Here is a 20,057-nt window from a genome sequence, read left to right as displayed (position 1 = left end):
CCACGGACTTTGCTTTCGCCTATTCAGTCCATCAGACTGCTGAAGAACTGGAAACGGAGATCTAGCTCTCTGTGTGGACTCTGGATAACTGGACATGTGCCGATCCAGCATTACTCCTGATCGGCGAATTATGGAAACGTGAAGTCGCATAGATCTGTTTCCGGTAATTTAGTGAAACAAATCTACACAGTTCCCTGACTGGACAGTCACTGCGGCACTGGTTGGCAGATAAAAACATTTAAAAAGCCCTGCTCACATTATTGTCATATAGACCGTAGGCTTTCAGACTGATGCATGGAAATCCTGATTGACTAAGACGACGTTCACATCTGAGTTAGGAGCCTTTGTCGCAGATGCTGTCATATTTGACGGCATAAACAGCCACTCAAAGAGCGCTATTATGTCTGTCAAAACAATGGGCACAATGGGGACTCAACACATACCATTATCTGCAGGATCTGTCTGGTGCTGGACCCATAACACGACCGCTAACATGTTGAGATTTTCAGTTATAAACAGAAGCCATGACACAGATGTGAACTGAGCCTTAAAGGGAAACTGTCATCATGAAAATTAATTGTAAACTAAAGGCAGCATGTTATAGAGCTGAGCAGATTGATATATAGTTCTATGGGAAAAGGTTCAGTATAACTTGTAATTCATTCATTTAAATCCCTCTTCATTCTGGCCTTTGTAGTCAAGAAGGCAGTCCTATCAGTGATTGACAACCTCCCCTCTATGAGGAGACAGTCCTATCAGTGATTGACAACCTCCCCTCTATGAGGAGACAGTCCTATCAGTGATTGACAACCTCCCCTCTATGAGGAGACAGTCCTATCAGTGAGTGACATCCTTCCCTGTATGAAGAGGCGGTCCTATCAGTGATTGACAACCTCCCCTCTATGAGGAGACAGTCCTATCAGTGAGTGACAGCCTTCCCTCTATGAGGAGGCGGTCCTATCAGTGATTGACAACCTCCCCTCTATGAGGAGGAGGTCCTATCAGTGATTGACAACCTCCCCTCTATGAGGAGGAGGTTCCATCGGTGATTGACAGCCTTTTCTCTATGAGGAGACAGTCCTATCAGTGAGTGACAGCCTTCCCTCTATGAGGAGGCGGTCCTATCAGTGACAGCCTTCCCTGTATGAGGAGGCGGTCCTATCAGTGATTGACAACCTCCCCTCTATGAGGAGGAGGTCCTATCAGTGATTGACAACCTCCCCTCTATGAGGAGGAGGTCCTATCAGTGATTGACAACCTCCCCTCTATGAGGAGGAGGTTCCATCGGTGATTGACAGCCTTTTCTCTATGAGGAGAGTCCCATCAGTGACAGCCTTCCCTCTATGAGGAGACGGTCCTATCAGTGATTGACAGCCTTCCCTCTTTGAGGAGACGGTCCTATCAGTGATTGACAGCCTTCCCTCTTTGAGGAGACGGTCCTATCAGTGATTGACAGCCTTCCCTCTTTGAGGAGACGGTCCTATCAGTGATTGACAGCTATTCCGGTATACACAGTCATAGAAGGAAGGCTGTCAATCACTGATAGAACCGCCTCTTCATAGATGGAAGCCTGTCAATCACTGATAGCCTTCCCTCTATGAGGTGAGGGTCCTATCAATCACTGATAGGACCTTCTGAGAAATGGACCACAATTCTCATAACTTTTATTATCTGTGTATGTTTTATATCTGCTGTGTGATCCCATATATGTTCATGCCATTCTGCGATTGTATGTGCCGTTCCATCTGGGCCTGCAGTTGGAATACGCATTACTCTTGGAGGAAATCAGTTTATCACCTGAATGTTAAAAAACTGGCCTTTTGCAAGTGGTAATGAAGGTGGTTCCAGTAAATGCAGCCACTCAGACAGCCTGGAACCTCACCCCGCAGAGGGCCAGAAGCTTTTCAAATACAGTGTCAGGGGATGAAGAAAATCTCATAAGCAATAACTCATCTCTGATACAACTCACGTATTGATAATTGTGATCATTGTAGGGGGTCTAAACATCCTATCCCTGATAGCCAACATGCCCACATAACCAGTATCACACCTTCTGGGACAACCACACCGGTCATGTGTGGTATCAAAATGATCAGCCGGATATAATGTACATTATTAAAACATGTTGGGTCCCAAATATCCATTAGTGTGGATGGGAAGCCATGTTTTAATAGTATTTCATGTCTGCCAGACAGCTGGAGCATGCACAGGTAATGAGGGCCACCCCAGAAGGCTGGGACACAATAGCTGGGAGACTCCTCTCAGCTCCACCCTCTGCCGAATTGGGATAAAAAAAAAAAAGGAACTATTTGGAACATTTCTGACACAATTTGGGGATGCGATCAACATTGGGTTGTGCTCCACTTTCCTCATGTCCCTGGAAACTAGAAGGAACTCTGACCACACAATTCATTGAGTAAGAACCTTTCTGCTTTTTATCCTTATATTTTTATACCGTTTTGTTCACGTTTATGTACATCTTATTTCTTTTACTTTTTGTAACTAAGTACTGTACCTTTTTCGTACATTAAAGCACATCTTTAATGGTTTTGCCTTGTGCCCTGAACAAGCCCAGTAACTCAGTGTATGAGTGCGGTTTGCGTTACGTGTATTTGCTATACGTGTGGCCTGTGCCAATGTAGGCCTGCATGCGAATGGGGCGCTGTGGGGTTTCTATAAGAATAATCTTAAAACATAACATTTAATATCATTGCTGATAAAATCCTAGATACTATGTGCAAAAAAAATAAATATAAAGTGATGAACACGGTGTAGGACCATTAATAGCTGTGGCCCATGGTCATCTCAGTATATTGAAAGTAAATTTAAAGTGCGCGGTGGCACTGAGAGGGTAACCAGTGTGTCCTACCGGTACCCAGGGGAGGTTGTCGGCTGCTTCAAAACACGATGTTCAAGTAGTCGTTCTTCCTGTATGGATGGTCGGATGAATCAATGGTGAGATAGCAACCAGCTGACAGTCAAACACATGTGTGCAGGGTCCCTGTGGAACTCCTACTAGATGTGTAATAGCAACCTGACCACAGGGCACTCGTCCTTAAAAGGACGACCCTGTCTGGAACCTTTCCTAACTCTAATAACTATATGTCCGTAAATATGCATGAACATTGCATATAGATAATCCCTAGCTCCTGATCTCTGCATGGTCGCCGCACAGATCAAAGCGAGCCTCTGTACAGTCACCCGCGATCTATACGAGGGGCCCAGGCACTGGGGGCATGTTAACCCCTTTAAGGGCTAACAAAATAAAAATACTAAAAATAAGGCAAAACAAAAACAAACAAAAACCAAAAAGAAAAAAAAATTAAAACAAAGAAAAAAAAAAGGTTAAAAAATGGGGAAAAACTAAAACTGAATTTGCCCAGAATAGGATACTTCTCTATATTGGACATAATAACGGTTTTTGGAAAAGAATGAGTGTAATAATTATAATCAGTGCAGACTGCTGTTAGTCAATAGCGTGATCAAATTGGTTTATCTATCTCCGAGATCAATGCTCTGCTGCTCTGAGACCTATGGCGACGTATTTAAAGTAGCTTTTGAAATATCTATATTATATGCAAAAAGTCCCGCTTTCACCGCGCGGCCGGTGATGCCCTAAATCATTTACAGTACATTAATACGTCATTAAGTTGATAGAGTGCCGCACAGTGCAGCCTGGGTATGCAGAACACATTAAAATAAGCCACATTAATACCCAGGTTTTCAACTCCAGATTTACGGCCTTAAATAACAACAACGCAATGTACATTGTAACCTATGTCGCTTGGGCCTTCGTAATGAGCAGGGCCAAGTATAAATACTGTGCTGAAAACCAATTTGTACAAATAATTAGTCTGCCTGGTATCTGGGTGCAGAGTTCACGACTCGATGGCAGAATTAACATGGCGTGCCATCCGCGGTCAGCTGTCCTCGGCTCTTGTACCTCTCCCGCTCACCGACGAAACACATCTGAAGGCCAAAGGCTCAAACTGAAAAATTCAATTCTCATTGATTGGCCGGGTGAAAAGGTAAATGGTGAGAGTCTATGAGCAAACGGGGAGAGAGAGGAGGGATACGAAAAACAGAGATATGTATCACGTAGAACAGCTCGTGCCCAAGAGGTGACCTTTGCGAGTGGCTCTCCGGGTGACCTCTCCGTTTATCTTCCAGTAATGGAGTGTGAATGATTTATTAACATGGTCTTGGGCAACACAAACGACTGTAGTCATCGCTACATAATGCAGGAATCTGGCACCGGGAATTAAACGCCTCTACTAGGAAATTTGCTGGAGATTCATAGTGTGCCATATTTTCGCCGACTGACAGACGAACCCTTCGCATCATGTCACCTTCTGTCCGACTTCTCCTTGCAAAATTGAGAAGAACACTGTAGTGTTCCATCCTTCCCCTTGCACCTCCATGGTGGTCCTTCCTCTCCCTCTAATATCACTGCGAGTACCTCACAAATACCCAATGTTCCATAACACATACCATTGAGCGCAAGTGCTTTCGGAAATTTTATGCATCAGAAGGCGCCCTTTCTCCAGGACACACCTACTGTGCCTACAGGTAAATCTGGCCTCGGCATTCTCACGGCACATACCAGCCCTCTAGGGATTGTCCAAGTTAACTCAAAACTTAGCCAAAGGGAAGGAATGTGATGAGGTAACCAAGAGAACCAGAACTTACCTGTTAGACCTGGCTGCAGTGATGATGTGCCTGTATACCCATGTCACCACCGCAGCCAATTATATTTTATGTAATGCCTGCAGTCTGCCTCCTGAAAAATTAGATTCATACTTACCAGCTCAACGCTGCTCTGGTCACTGCACTGTCTGAATATGGTCATCACACGCAGCCAATGACTGGCTTCAGCGACGATGTGCTGCTTGCGGCCACATCACCGCTGAAGCCAGTTATTGGTTGCAGTGGAGTAAGTGACCATGAGCATGCATGACCGGATGCAAACAGTGCGGTGAACAGAAGATGGTGACAGTGGAGGACTGGAGAAGCATGAAAGTATGAATCTTGGGCATTACACAAAATATAATTATTACTGGAAACCCCCTTTAAGGGCCGTTTCACACGAGTGGATGCCATGCGTGTCATCTGCAGCGTGAATGACAGCCAAGCCCCGCACTGGACAGCAGAGACACGGAGCAGTAACATGACTGATAATGCTCCGTGCCCCTCTCTGATCTTTTTACTATAAAAATCACAGTGAGATAAAGTTGTCCCTGTGATTTTATAGTAAAAAGATCACAAAGAGGCGCGGAGCTTTATTAATCATGTTACTGCTCCGTGTCTCTGCTGTCCAGTGCGGGGCTTGGCTCTCTTTCACGCTGCGGATGACACGCATGGCATCCGCTCGTGTGAAACAGCCCTAACAGGACTCTGTCACCAGCACTATCCTGTTGTGAGGGCAGCATAAAGGAGAGACAGACACTAGATTATAGCAGGTTGTTGCTGAAGTCCTCAATATTCATGAGCTGCCGGCTCCCCACACCCACCAGCTGCTAATTGACAGCATTCTCACATTGCACAATAGGGAAAAAAGCTGTCAATCTGCCGCAGATGAAGCCCGATGAGTACGAGGACTCCAGGCTCGGCTTGTGCCGCACCTAATAAAGTGTGATTTTATAGAAACTACTGGAAGAAATATAAAAAAGTGACATCATAAATCTGGTAACAGACAGCCATCAGACGTCCACGGAGGCTACGAACAGAACGGCGTCCATATACTGCCTGCATCTGAGGGGGAACATTTGTATTCTGAAGCATGTTAGGACCGCTTTTTACCCACGCGGCCATGGCCAGATATCCCAGAGGTCGTACAATAATGCTGTTTATAGTCCACAAAGTATCCACCGCTTTCCTTGTTCTTCTATGAAATGGCTTTACTTTCACTGCAGAGATGGATGTCTCCTACCGCCGCAGCCTCAATACACGGCAAGGCACCAAGAGAATGCAATTTGACTTCTCACAACTTTAGAAAACTATTTTATTTCTGAATTGTAAGAAGAAAAAAAAATTGCTACTTTTTGCAAACTAATTTTTTGTTTCAGGCAGGTCTAATAGTTGTTATTATATGGACGGTGTATTGCTTTTAAGCCTTATTCCACTCTAAAATGTAACTGATGGAACCTGCCATAATCTGAAGCCCGGGTAAGGCTACGTTCACACTGGCGTTTGGTGCGGATCCGTCATGGATCTGCACAGACGGATCCGTTCAGATAACACAACCGTCTGCATCCGTTCAGAACGGATCCGTTTGTATTATCTTTAACATAGCCAAGACGGATCCGTCTTGAACACTGAACATCATTGAAAGTCAATGGAGGACGGATCAATTTTCTATTGTGCCAGATTGTGTCATAGAAAACAGATCCGTCCCCATTGACTTACATTGTGGGTCAGAACGGATCTGTTTGGCTCAGTTTCATCAGACGGACACCAAAACGCTGCCAGCAGCGTTTTGGTGTCCGCCTCCAAAACGCAATGGAGATGGAACTGAGCCAAACTGATGCATTCTGAGAGGATCCTTTTCCATTTATTATGCATTAGGACAAAACTGTTTTGAACCGCTTGTAAGAACCCAGATCTCACAAACTGAAAGTCAAAATGCCAGTGTGAACTGAGATATGGGGTGATGTTTGATGGGGTCCACAAAAGGTAGAACTGCCATGGAAAGAAGGTTGTAAACATTGGTTATGCTGACTATGACCTCCTAGGGCTGATATATAGCAGTAAACTAAAGAAAATGCTATTTTGTTAGAGAAAGAATATTCCCGGTGATTACAGTTTCTTTCCACGGTACAGGGACATCTCAACCCCACCAAGAAGAGGAAGGAGCAGCACCCGCGACAGAAGAATATGACCGTCAGTGAGGTTGTGATTTCTGCTCAAACCCCTCCTAGGAATTGTTCTCTTAGCATTTATTATGGATAACCTTTTATTTTTAGAAGCCAGCTAATCACGCCGGTCTTTCTTTTCGAATCCAGTTGATGAGCTGCTGTTGCTGGGTTTAGCGCCAATGTCCCTGGGGTAACCCATGTGTGTCTGTGTGCAGGGAAGATCAAGTATTATGGGGTGCTCATTCATTTTAGCAGAAACTCTTAAGCAACCAAGGTTTTTCTCATATATGTACACTAATAAGGCATACAATTGACTCTGCCTGCCTAATATTGTGTAGGTCCCCTTCTTGCCACCAAAATTGCTCTGACCCACTGAGGCATGGACACTACAAAACCTCCATAGGTGTCTTATGGTATCTGGCTCCAAGACTGTGGTAGATCCTTTAAGACCTGCACATTGTGAGATGGGGGACTTCATGGATCTCCCAGATGTTTGATCAGATTGATATCTGGGTAATCTGGAAGTCAAATCATTACCCTGAATTTTTTGTCAAGTCCCTCAAACCATTACTGAACTTTTTTTTGACAGGACGGCTGAGCCATTCTCTTTTTGAAAGACACCACTGCAATGAAGTGGGGTACTTGGTTTGTATGATGTGCAGGTAGATGGTACACGTCACATCCACATGAATGCCAGGACCCAATATTTCCCAGCAGAACATTACCCAGAGCATCACACTGTCTAAAGACTTCCCTTCTTCCCATGGAGCATGCTAATGGTCTTTCTTCCCTAAGTAAGCAATGCACATGTACCCATTAATTAATGAGCTTTGGGTGCCCATGACAGTCACTGGCTGCTCTTCCTTGGACCATTTTTGGTAGGGACTAGCCTCTACACACCATGAACACGCCACAAGAACTCCCATGTTCTGACCCAGTCCATCACAATTTGGCCCTTGTCAGAGTCGCTCAGTTCCTTACTCTTGCCCATTCTGTCTGCTTCCAAGACATCAACTTCAAGAACCGAATGTTCACTTGATGCCAAATAAATTCCATGCCTTGAACAATGATTTTAATGTTATGGCTGGATAGATATAGAAATCAGATTGGACTGATTGAGAAGATACATTTTTTTTGTTGTTGTTGTTTATTGCGTGTGCAGAGGAAATTTCATACTGGAAACCAAAATCAATAGCATCAAAAAGGACCTTTGCATTGTAAATGTAAGTACGGTAATAATAGACAAAAGGAAGGTCAGTGACCAGAATTGGTTCTCGGTTGCTCACCTCTAGTGTAGTCAATACAATCTTCTCCACTGAGGAAAAATAAGCTTCCCACAAAAACTGTGTCTGCTGTCTAAGTGCGAGGATCCTATCCTGATGGATAGACCTGATTGTAGAAGGAATCTGTAAGACAAGGACACAACAATCAGCAAATCCACCAAAACACTGTAACCTGATAAAATTAATACACTGCTGGGGAACCTGACGCCGGCTCTCAAGTGCCTCAAGGCACAATATAGTATATGCTAAGAGCAAGCGAAGGCAAAGAGGGCGAAAAATAAAATAAAAAAATAAAAGTGTGGCTTACAAGTAAATTGCCCCCGAATACAAAACTTTATTGAACCAAAGCAATCTGTCAGCAGGGGTCACCTCCAACATGGAAGAGCTCTGCGCCCTGTTGCTGAATAATTTTCCTTGCCACAATGAAAAATGAAAAGAGCGTTCCTCCTCGGATGGATGAAATAAAGGTTACAGAGGTCACGACAGATTATACAGATATATCTTTTACAGGACCTTCAAACTGGGTACCTTGGTGGACATGTAGGGTGGACGGCCATTTTTGTGGAGAACAAAAATAGAGCATTTTTAATTTTTTTTTTACCACTTGTCTGAGAAGTAGAAACTGATGTAGCAGTGTCGAATTTGTGACCAAGCTGTTGGCTGAACAGCCTTCACAAAGGCAAGGACCAACTGAGAATGCACTTCTGAAATTATCAGCAGAAATCACCGATTATTTATAAACAGAATGAGACAAATCCTCCAAAGTGCTTTAGTTTAAAGGGGTTTTCTAGGGGGGGGGGGGGAGAATTTTTTATTTATTTTTTATTGGCAGAAATTCTTTAAAAAAAAAAAAAACAGCATTACCTCACTGATCACCCATCCCTGTCATGTTCCGACGCTGCTCCAGTCTCTGCTCCTCTGCACGTCCTGATCTCGGCTGGACACAAAGGAAATGGCATGCCCGCTCTGCCAACCACTTACTAAGGCGGGTCACAACTGTGGCCTGTGATTGGCAAAGCAAAGACACTTCCTGCGTTTCAGTGGGGATCTGGCAGTGGAGAGGAGCAGGGACTGGAGCAGAGTCAGAACAATAGCAGCGAGCGATTGGTGAGACGTATAGTGGTCATTTTAATTTTTCACATTTTTTTTTTTATGTCTCTCCCACCGGGAAATATTCTGTAATAGGGCAAAAACCTAGGGGCTGTCTGCAGGAGCTTTATCACAGTGATTATGCAGTGGAAAACCACTGGTAACACATCATGCATTGTGCCAAATGACATGTCTGGCTCTGCTACATCTGTTTACAGAAAGCATAACTGCAGTCACGGACAGTTTCTGGCACCAAACTCCAGTAAGATTAGATGACTCACGGCGCAGTATCATGGATGCCAAGTTATGGTTTGTACTTGTGCAGTTTATCGGGGGTAGCAAGATGCGCAATATTAAAGGTTCTGGCTATTTCCTGACAGAGATTATTCAAAGGGGGTTGTCCAGGATTACAAAAAGACATGGCTCCGTGCCATAAACCGTACCACACCTGTTTATGGGCCTTGCCTGGTACTGCGGTTCAGGTCCAGAGACTGAGTTGCAATACCACACACAACCTGTAGACACAAGGGGCACTATTTTAGGAAGAAAACAGTCAAGCTTATCTAATCCTAGAAATCCCCTGTTCATCTCCTGCCTTTGGACCTGGGTTTAAGGCTCTCGTTATGGAGGATGTACATCAAATTAACAAATGTTCCAGTTTACAGCATAGCAACCTACAAAACATGCAACAAAAAACACTCGTATGTAAATCCGCGAGCCGTCCGTCATAATCCTGCGAGGAGATGAAGAAATTCTGCAACACGCGCTACAAATATTACAAAGATAGCGCGAAACAGCTGCTCATTAACTAAATACCGGGCAGCCATCCTAATGTGGCATACATTTAAAGGCTACTTAAACCCAATTTAATACTTAGCCACCAAAACCCACCCCGGGCATAGTCTGTTCACAACTCTCTGCCAAAAATACTGTAAAATAAAGGATTGTTCAACTGTTCAATGCAAATCCAGATTCCAAATAGTGAAAAATCACAGCAAGGATCTATGGGCTCCGAGGCTGGATGTAAAAAACGAAACACAAAAACAGCAGCTCGAGGAGTAGTGCACCCGGGACCCCACACAGCTGCCCGGCAGGCAAGTCCCAAATGTTACTGTCCTGATAACCCAGGACATCACACAGTTGCTCCACCACTTCCTGTTACTATTAACAAGCTCCGATATGGTACTGGCATGTCGGCCACTACCAGCACTATCAATGGAAACAATTCAAGGATATCCCTAAGCAAACATGATAAGGAGTTTAATACCGATTGCCTAACCTCAGGATAGGTCACCAATATATGATCGGCGGAGGTCCGACTTCCAACGCTTCCGCCAATTGGGAGTTTGAAGAGGCCGTGGTGCTCTGGCGAGTGCTGCAGCCGTGTTGCAGACTTGAAAGATACGGAGCTGCGCTCAGGCCATGTGACTGATGAACGCGATTTCACTGGCCTAGGAAGAGGTTGCACTGCTGACACCTCTTCAAACAGCTGATCAGCGGGGGGGGGCCGGGAATCGGACCACATAATCAAATATCGATGACCTATCCTGAGGGTAGGTCATCAATATTGAACTCCAGGAAAACCCCTCTAAAAATACAAAGAGGAAGCTGTGACAAAGTTACCCGGGGCTTACGATTATTATTTTTTTCAAGCTGTAATGTATCTGTAAACCCTACGAAATACATGTCCTATAAGCTATAATGACAATTATATAGGAGACATGAAAGGGGTATTCCCATCTGAGAAAATGGGGGTGTATTGCTAGGGTATACCCCCATGGTCTGATAGGTGCAGGTCCCACTGCTGGGAGAGGGGAAAGTGGTGGCTGGAAGACCCCGGGTTTCCCCAGGTCCGACCACCACAAAGCGCTCTCCCCATAGAAGCGAATGGGAGTGCACTGCGCAAGCCTAGCCACCACTCCCCTTCACTTCTATGAGCCTGACAGAAATCGCAGAGCCAGCGCTCAGCTATTTTCGACAACCTTATAGAAATGGAGGGCAGGTACGTATGTGCAGTGCGCTCCTCACCACTATCATGGCTCTGTTCTCGGTGTAGGTCCCAGAGGTGGGACCACACCCACCAGAAAATGGGGGCATATCCTAATGTCTGGGATAGGAAAACTCCTTTAACCCAATAAAAGTGGACGATAGGTAAGATTACGAGGGCATTCACTAGTACTGGGACCCATACATTTGTAACTACCCTAATCTTTAGTTACATCAGATCATATACTACAGTCATATCCAGAGCTGTATTCATAATTCAGGTTTTTTTTTACTACACATTTTCCGTACATGCTATGCTGAGTTGCCTTCAGGAAAGCATGGACATAACACAGCGCTATGTAGATAAGATACGGCTCCCAGAATGCAGCGAGAATGGGAGGAACCAAGTTGCTGGAGTACCAGCCAATGTAAACTTAAAGGCAGCTCTAGATGTGAATAGAGTATAAGGCATCATGCTAAAGAAGTTTTCCAGAATGAGAAAAACATAGCTGCTCACCCACTGCCCCCTCAAAATAATACAGCTGTCCATGGGTAGTGTGTGTAGTTCATCTCCATTAAAGTGAATAGGGCTAAGCTGTAATACCAAAAACAAACTGGAGACAGGGGTGGCGCTGTTTTAGCTAAAACACTAATGATTATTGAAGGTGAATCGGTCATAGGGTGGCTCCGACATTACATAACTTTTAGAATAGGTGGAAAATATAAAATTTTTGTGAGGATAGGTCCCGAGGCTACACCAAATTTGTGGAACGACCCACTCAATAGAAGCCACCTTGACGTGGTGAGTGGGTCTATGCATTTTGAGCAAAATGTATACAAAGGATGTTGTGTACCGTTTAGAAATGGGGTAGATCCATACCTTTTTCTCCACAGATTGGTAAAAAAATAAATAAAATTATATATATATATATATATATATATATTTATAAATATAGATTAGAAAAAAAAATTATACAGAAATAATTAGGAATTGGCCGAAAAAGTAATTAGGCAAAGCAATAATCGTATAAGAACATTACGCATAAAAAAAATAATAAACTGAAGGAGAGAGAGGGGATTAGGCGCTTGTTAAGACGCCTGGTATTACGCTGTACTAGGAAATCGCAAAACTTCCCATTTTGTCTAAAATGGGAAATGAAAATGTGTAACTACAGGAGAAAAAAAATCATTTCCCAGGGCGAATATTTGGGCCGGCTGCCAGCTCCTTAAAAACACTGTTAATTATGGAACAGTAGTCGCTCAATATGGGAGCAGCTAGAGAGAAACAAAACTGTATAATTCAGGAATGCAGGGGTCAGAAATGAGTACCTCGAAACCCGGAGCTGCGCTCTAATTCATTTATGCTGGGCGGGGAATCATTAAAAGCGTATAATTAAACCTCGGGCGGCAGAATGGATTTGTTCTTATGGCCATGTCTCACTTGTCATACAGTTCACAACAAAGTGGAGACATTCTGATTGACAACTGGGTAGGAGGAGGAGAAGACAGCTACTTCTGGGCCGATGAGGTCACCGATATACTACACAGCAACGGTAGAGAGAAACAGATGTCACCCCTGTCCCTGAAAAGTGAGGCAGATGAGAGCGGAGAGCTCTACCACTAAAACATTCCCCATTTCTTATTTTTTATTTTATTTTTTCTCGTTGTTTCCTGAACATAATTATTGGGGCGGCCATTTTGCCTGAGCTGTTGCTAACAGCATTTGGAGATGTGCTCTACAGCAGCCACATGGGCTATCGAGCACAATGTACAGGACATGCACATTGACTTCCATGGGAGAATATTGTGGGCATGCTCTGTGACCTTTCTAGAGATCATTCTGCAGGTACAGGAGGAGGTAAGCTGTGTCCATCACCTACTGTGAATGGTGGAGCCTATCTTATCAATCCAGTCCCATCCCTCGTCCCAATCCAGTCCCATCCCTCGTCCCAATCCAGTCTCATCCCTCGTCCCAATCCAGTCTCATCCCTCGTCCCAATCCAGTCTCATCCCTCGTCCCAATCCAGTCTCATCCCTCGTCCAACTCCAATCCATCTTTTCCTATATCTAATCATCTCTATCTATTTTATCTCATATCCACCTGTTACCAATCATTGTAATCCAGCCTTCAATAATAATAATAATAATAATAAAAAGATGACTATTTAGTAGTAACCTCTACAGAACAAGACGTGTCTGCATATTATTAGGCTTTAGGATCTTTTTTTATATAGATAATGACCTGGAAAGGTAAAAAAAATAGCATCACCAAAAATTCCTAAAAATATATATTTTACATAAAACTGTACTATTACTAACGAAACATTCCCTTTAAAGAGGACCTTTCACCAGGATACATGTATTGAAATAGCTATATTACATTACAGTGCGGTCCCCAGTGATGTCTTTCCGCTTTTTTCGTCCGCTGCGACGCCTCATATGCTAATGAGGCGATTCGGTTCAACTAGCCGGAGACTTGAATTTGTCCGGGGGGTGGTTATCTTCTCCCTGGCTGCGAGTGCATCCAATCAGAGTGCCCGCTCTCAGCCAGGGAGAAGGAGGTCAAGTTCTCGCGAGATTTTGAGCTTTTACACATACTGAGCCGTGCGCCATCTTGGAGTCCCCGGCGGAGAGCATCGCAGTGGTGGCGGCATAGGCGGTGGCAGCAGCATCCTGTGGGTAAGTATGAAAAACAACCCTAGAAAACGAGCAACCTGTTCAACCTTTACTAATACTCCCCCTAGGCAAACGAGCATGATGTTAGTTTTACAAATTTACCTCCCACCACCCCCTAAAGGACTCCAATATGGCACACGGCTCGGGATGTGTAAAAAGCTCAAGTTCTCGCAAACCTTGCGAGAACTTGAGCTCCTTCTCCCTGGCTGAGAGCGGGCACTCTGATTGGATGTGCTCGCAGCTAGGGCGCCAAAACAAACGGGGACCACAGCGGACGAAAGGGAGGGTCCTTTAAAAAAAAAACGGAAAGACATCACTGGGGGCCACACTGTAAGGTAATCTAACCATTTAAATACATGTATCCTGGTGAAAGGTCCTCTTTAAGAACACCATCGATGGATATATCGTTTTATAATACAAAGTAAAAAAGGCATTTGTGCCTATATAACTCATGCCTCACCTTCAGGCAGCACTATTTTTTTTCCCATCAAAATACCAAAAACAACAGCTGGGTCCAATTCTAGGTCAATGGCGACATCCGGCGCTGCGGGCACCCATCATATAGCGGTTCCAGCACTGCACAGCGGTTTTCATTAAACACGTAAACCACGACACAGATATGAACAGAGCCTAAAATGTTTTGATGCTGTATTCCTCGTCCCTTTCCTGCGGCACTCAGGCCTCACATCCGCCACATTTTAGTCCGATTCTCTCCGAAATACTAATTCTTTTTATTTTTTTCCCCAAGACTTCCAATTTAGGAACTTCATCAGTAAAAGCCAGAAAGCTGTTAATGCGGTTGCTAACACTGCCGGGAAAGTGAAATGTAGAGGCAGCCAAGGAATTAACACATCTCCTGCTCTCATTAAAGGGAAGGTGTTAATGCACCGGCTCCGATATGTTCTCATTCCCAGGTCTGTCATGTTCCAGAGGAAGCAAAAGCCAGCGGGGATTAGCACTAAAGGTTAGCACTCTGCAGCCTTCAGGTAGAGCAGACACCAGAGAGAAGACCGCCACATTATCACGCTCTGGGATGCGAGGTATAGGACTTACGTAGAGTACATTTATTGTATCTACAATATCATCATTTAACCTTCTTTAATTAAAGCCATTTAATATTAATCAGGTTATCAGACCACATTTTTCTTACTTTTTCTTACTTTTCAAAGCAGGATTTCACCCATCTTGCAGGCGACTGAAAGCACATAGATGAGAGCCGGACTCCTGGCACCAGCACTCATCAACTGCTTAAAAGGGGCTGTCCGGGAATTAAGAAAAATTATATATTTATATATTACTTTATTATAAATATATTCCCAAATATCTTCCATTAGTTATAATGGCTTGTTTTGCCTGGGGTGCAATCATTCATCAGGAGAAATAAAATGGACACCGTCCTTTTAGTGCACACAAAACCTGTCCTAATCACACAGCAGGACAAGTTACTTCACAACACTAAGCTAATAAGCTGCATCCTCCTCCTCTCTGCTCGTCAGGGATTATGATCCTGAATACAGATAAAATATTCAGCTGAATCTATAGGAATGTAGTTCATGAGGAGACATGAAGTACAGAGAGGACGGACAAGACTGACTGTGGTCATGGAGACTGCATACAAGAGCTGCTGCTGATTATCCACACCCTTTCTGTACTTCATGTCTCCTCATGAACTTAATTCCTACAGAGATTCAGCTGAAGATCTTATCAGCTGTATTCAGGATCATAATCCCTGACAAATAGATCAGAGAGGAGGATGAGGCAGCTCTTTACCTCAATGTTGTGAAGTAACTTGTCCTGCTGTGTGAATAGGACAGGTTGTGTGTGCACTAATAGGACGGTGGCCATTTTTTATTTTTTTGCCCCTGATGATTGCTCCCCAGACAAAACGAGCCATTATAACTAAATGACAGGCATTTGGGAATATATTTTCAATAAAGCAATATTTAAAGTATTTTCTTTTCTTATTTCCTGAAGAACCCCTTTAAGGCCTCAAGCACAAGAACATAAGTATTTTGAGATCCACAAAACACTTATACGGCCCAGTGCATGCCACATTTTTTAGGGGCCCAATAGTAGAAATACCTATTCTTGTCCAAAAAATAGAGAATAATAGGCTATGTTTTATAATTAGCAGGATGGACACAAGGATGCAGACAGCACATAGATGACATTTTTCATGGTCCCATAGACCAAAGTGAATGGTATCCGACGAAGACCAATAATATGCTTGTGTGCATGAGACTTTAATGAGAGAACCACTGCAGTACCATTCATGACCACTATCTAGAGTTGTGCTGCTCCAGAGGGCAGTGGCCCGTTCAATCACATGATCGTTAGGGAGTTGGACCCCCCACTGACTTATCCCAAGAATAGGTCATCAATATTACAGTCTGAGAAAACCCCTTTAAAATCCACTGGAACTGACTGGAGATTTCCTAAATACAAGACAAACCTCCATTGATTAGAATAGTCCACTGCTTAGAATACAGAGTCATATTACCAACAGCAAGTCTGTAAGCAGTGACAAAAGGATTTTAAAAGTGAAGGTACACATTTTATCATTTAGTTTTAGGCCTCATGCACACGACCGTTGTGTTGTTTTGCGGTCCGCAAAACAGGGAAGCCGCCCGTGTGCCTTCCTCAATTTGCGGAACGGAACAGGTGACCCATTGTAGAAATGCCTATACTTGTCCGCATGTTATATTTTTTTTGCGGGGCTACGGAACGTGTGCGTGTGCTGTCCGCATCTTTAGCATTGAAGTAAAATGGGTCCGCATCCGAGCTGCCAAAACTGCGGCTCGGATGCGGACCAAAACAACGGCCATGTGCATGAGGCCTTAGGGTGAATATTCAAATTAATTTCTTCCTATATCTTTATAGCAGCCAGAGCTCCGAATTCCCTGTACAAACATATTTAAAAGATAACACGACAAATTCCTGCAGCCACCACTAGAGGGAGTACAGAAGCTTACTGCTCCCTCTAGTGGTGACAGATCGTGTCCCCTACAGTAAAGGCTGCAGGGAGCCATAATGTTATCTATTAACACGGGCCCCGAGGATGAGATGGTGATTTTTTTTTTTTACCATCAAGCCAGAAAGGGGGCGGCCAGCATGAATATTTCTCCCTGCCAGTGTTAGACGTGTAACCACTGAGCACTTACTTAAACGGGTTGTCCCACAAAAAATATTCTAAATTTTTCAAACCAGCACCTGAATACTTTCGTAATTGCATGTAAATGAAAATTTTGTATAGCCACAGTTATTCAATTAGATCTGTTTAGCTCCACTTGCCGTTTGCTCTTTTTCTCATTTTTCTTCCCTACTCGTTGAGATGAAAGCACATGCTCAGTTCCATCCTTTAAATGCCACTAGCTGCAGTAGAAAGGACACGCCCCATGAGAAAGTGCACACCCCTAAGCTGACAGCTTGAAATAAATGTAGCAGAGCAATTGGAGCAATGACTGGGGAGATCTCTGTATCCATATGAGGTACAGGGCTGGTTCTAGCTTTGTTAGAAGGAGACCGTCATGACTGATATTAGATTTTTCACTTTTTACATTAATCATGGAATAATCCCTTTAAGGCTACCTTCACACACAACTGCCCTGGTAACAAGAAATCAAGTGGAAATCTAAATTTATCTTTAGGCATAAACAGAGAAGAAGGACAAGATAAAAGAATGCATTTACAGATTTACACAGTGTTACGTGTAGAGTCATCACAAAGAGTTCAAGAGTGAAGTTCCCCTTTAAAGGGGTTATCCCATAATAAATGTAAAAAAATGAAAATCAGACATCATATAGTCCATGACAATCTCTTTCTAACAAAGCCAGAACAAGCCCTGTATCTCACATGGATCCAGATATCTCCCCATTCATTGCTTGGCTAGATTTAAATCAAGCTGACAGCTCAGGGGGAGTGTCTTCTCAGCTGCCGCTCAGGGGGCGTGTCCATGCTCTGCCTATCACAGCTCAGGAGGCAGTCGAAGGATGAAACTGAGCATGTGCGGCCATCTCAGTGAGCAGGTCAAAGAAATGAGAGAAAAACAAACAGCAGGTGGCGCTATGCAGATGTATTTTAGTGAATAACTCAGTGGCTATAGAATATTTTTAGTTACATGGAATTTCTTAAGTATTCAGACCCATTTAGGTATATGGGTACAGTTGAAATGCATTCCATTTAATGAATGACATCAGGTAAATCCAAGAGCACTTTTTACTCCTATGGAAAACATATGATGGGGCTGGCGACCGAAATCCCGCTTGATCATGCCCTTACCTGTAATAACAATCTCTCGTCCCCAATAACTGCAGCTTGGTTCCAATCAATCACTTCCGAGAATGGTAACTCCCAGCCGTTACTCAGCATTACTGGAACACAGGCAGCCTGTGGACGAGGTCATTGAGAGCTTTATGCAATACTGCACGTCTTCATTCATGCCATGGACAAGTGAAAATCATACACATCGTATTACTAACCCCGAAAATCCCCTATGATGTCACCTCCTTAGGGCGCATTCACACGACCGTATATATTTTGGCGGTCTGCAAAAAAACACGGATGACGTCCTTGTGACATCTGTGTTGTATCCGTTTTTTTGTGGATTCATCGCAAAAATGCCCATTGTTGTCCACAAAATGGACAATAGGACATGTTCTATTTTCTTTTTGCGGGGCTATGGAATGGATATACAGTTGCGGACAGCACATGGTGTGCTGTCCGCAGCTTTTGTGGAACCACTAAAATGTATGGATCTGCATCCTATCCGCAAAAAATGTGGATCAGATGCAGACCAAAAATACGGTTGTGTGAATGAGACTGGTGGGGGACCTAAGAAGTGTCCCAACAGGATCGTCAGGAAAACTGCAATCTTTAAGTCACTTTGACCCGTTTAAAAAAAAAAATTTAGTCAGCAAGACAGGCCCTTTAAAATGTACAGGGTATCCTACACAAAACTGTTCCCCTTTAACCAGGTAGAGCAGAAGTATATAGAACAAAACCTAGACAACTAAAGGGCAATTACAGAAATATTTTACAGACTAGAAATTACTTACCTGGAGAGCCTCCAAAAATCTGAAGGAACCAAGCCTGCGGCCACGGGGGACGAGACAGAAAGTGGCATTGTGCAGCATTTCACGATAATCATACCTAAAGGCAAGAGAAAAAGAAAAAAGTTAACATAGGAACCATTTATTTGCATATATTTACATATGTATAAAAAGTACAAGATGGAAATTTCTAAATTTTCCGAAAATAATCATAAAAAGCTGTATGGGCAGTAGGGGATGTCATGACAGGGTTTAAGAGTAAGGCCTCTTTCACATGAACGTTGCCGTATTGCAGATCTGCAATGCTCGGGCGCCGTTCCGTGGGCATTCTGCATCACGGATGCGGACTCATTCACTTGAATGGGTCCGCAAATCCGGAGAGGCGGAATGGAAGCACGGAACGGAACCCTACGGAGTGCTTCCGTGGGGTTTCTTCCCGTACTTCCGTTCCGCAAAAAGATAGAACATGTCCTATCTTTTTGCGGAACGGGCGTATCGCAGACCCATTAAAGTGAATGGGTCCGCGAACCGCTGCAGCTGCCCCACAGTGGGTGTTCATGCATTGCAGGCCACAGGGCGCTCGCATTTGTGTGCAAGAGGCCTAAAATTCCTTCATTTCAGCTACTAAAAACATCTACGGTCAGCTCCTGTATCGTGGTCTATATGGACGTTGTGGTGTGTAGAACATCTTGAGACTCTGCCCTCCATTAGAAAAAAATAAGATAAAAACAATCCATATAGTTTATGATGGGTGACAACCACTCAACTTAAAAAAAAATGTCTGTGTTGCCAGAGCCCTGTCACGTTATTAAATTCAAAGCATCACCAACTTTTGAAGGTCTCAAACTATATAAATTTGTCCATCATGTCTCTCCAACTCTTGGCTTTCGAGATCCATGAGAATGAACTGAGGCAACTTCAATAATATCTTCGTACACCACATACTAAGGCCATAACCATCTTGGAAACTGAAAATTCACACTGAATTGGGATATTTTTTTAGAAGAAATTGCGGCAAAGTCCCAGAAACCTTTTTGAAGCCTCAAAAACAGTCATTGGAAGCCAACCTGCTGCGCTCCTCTCCTGAACCACCCGCAAAACTAAGACAGGTGCTCGCTGAC

General features: G+C 43.7%; 1 protein-coding gene across 1 annotated transcript in view; it reads right to left on the bottom strand.

The window, feature by feature from the left end:
* The window catches only part of EXT1 (exostosin glycosyltransferase 1), a 237,649-nt gene that overhangs the window by 22,995 nt on the left and 194,597 nt on the right, over nucleotides 1-20,057 (bottom strand). Inside the window, exons 2-4 of the mRNA XM_044293494.1 lie at nucleotides 18,943-19,036; nucleotides 18,167-18,274; nucleotides 8,141-8,260 (exon numbers count right to left, since the gene is read on the bottom strand). Of these exons, the coding sequence (XP_044149429.1) occupies nucleotides 8,141-8,260; nucleotides 18,167-18,274; nucleotides 18,943-19,036 (322 nt within the window). The remainder of the gene's footprint in view (nucleotides 1-8,140; nucleotides 8,261-18,166; nucleotides 18,275-18,942; nucleotides 19,037-20,057) is intronic.

Source organism: Bufo gargarizans, chromosome 5 (assembly GCF_014858855.1).
Source record: "Bufo gargarizans isolate SCDJY-AF-19 chromosome 5, ASM1485885v1, whole genome shotgun sequence".
Taxonomy (NCBI): Eukaryota; Metazoa; Chordata; class Amphibia; order Anura; family Bufonidae; genus Bufo; species Bufo gargarizans.
The sequence above is the reverse complement of the archived record's forward strand: the minus strand, read 5'-3'. Positions and strand labels throughout refer to the sequence as shown.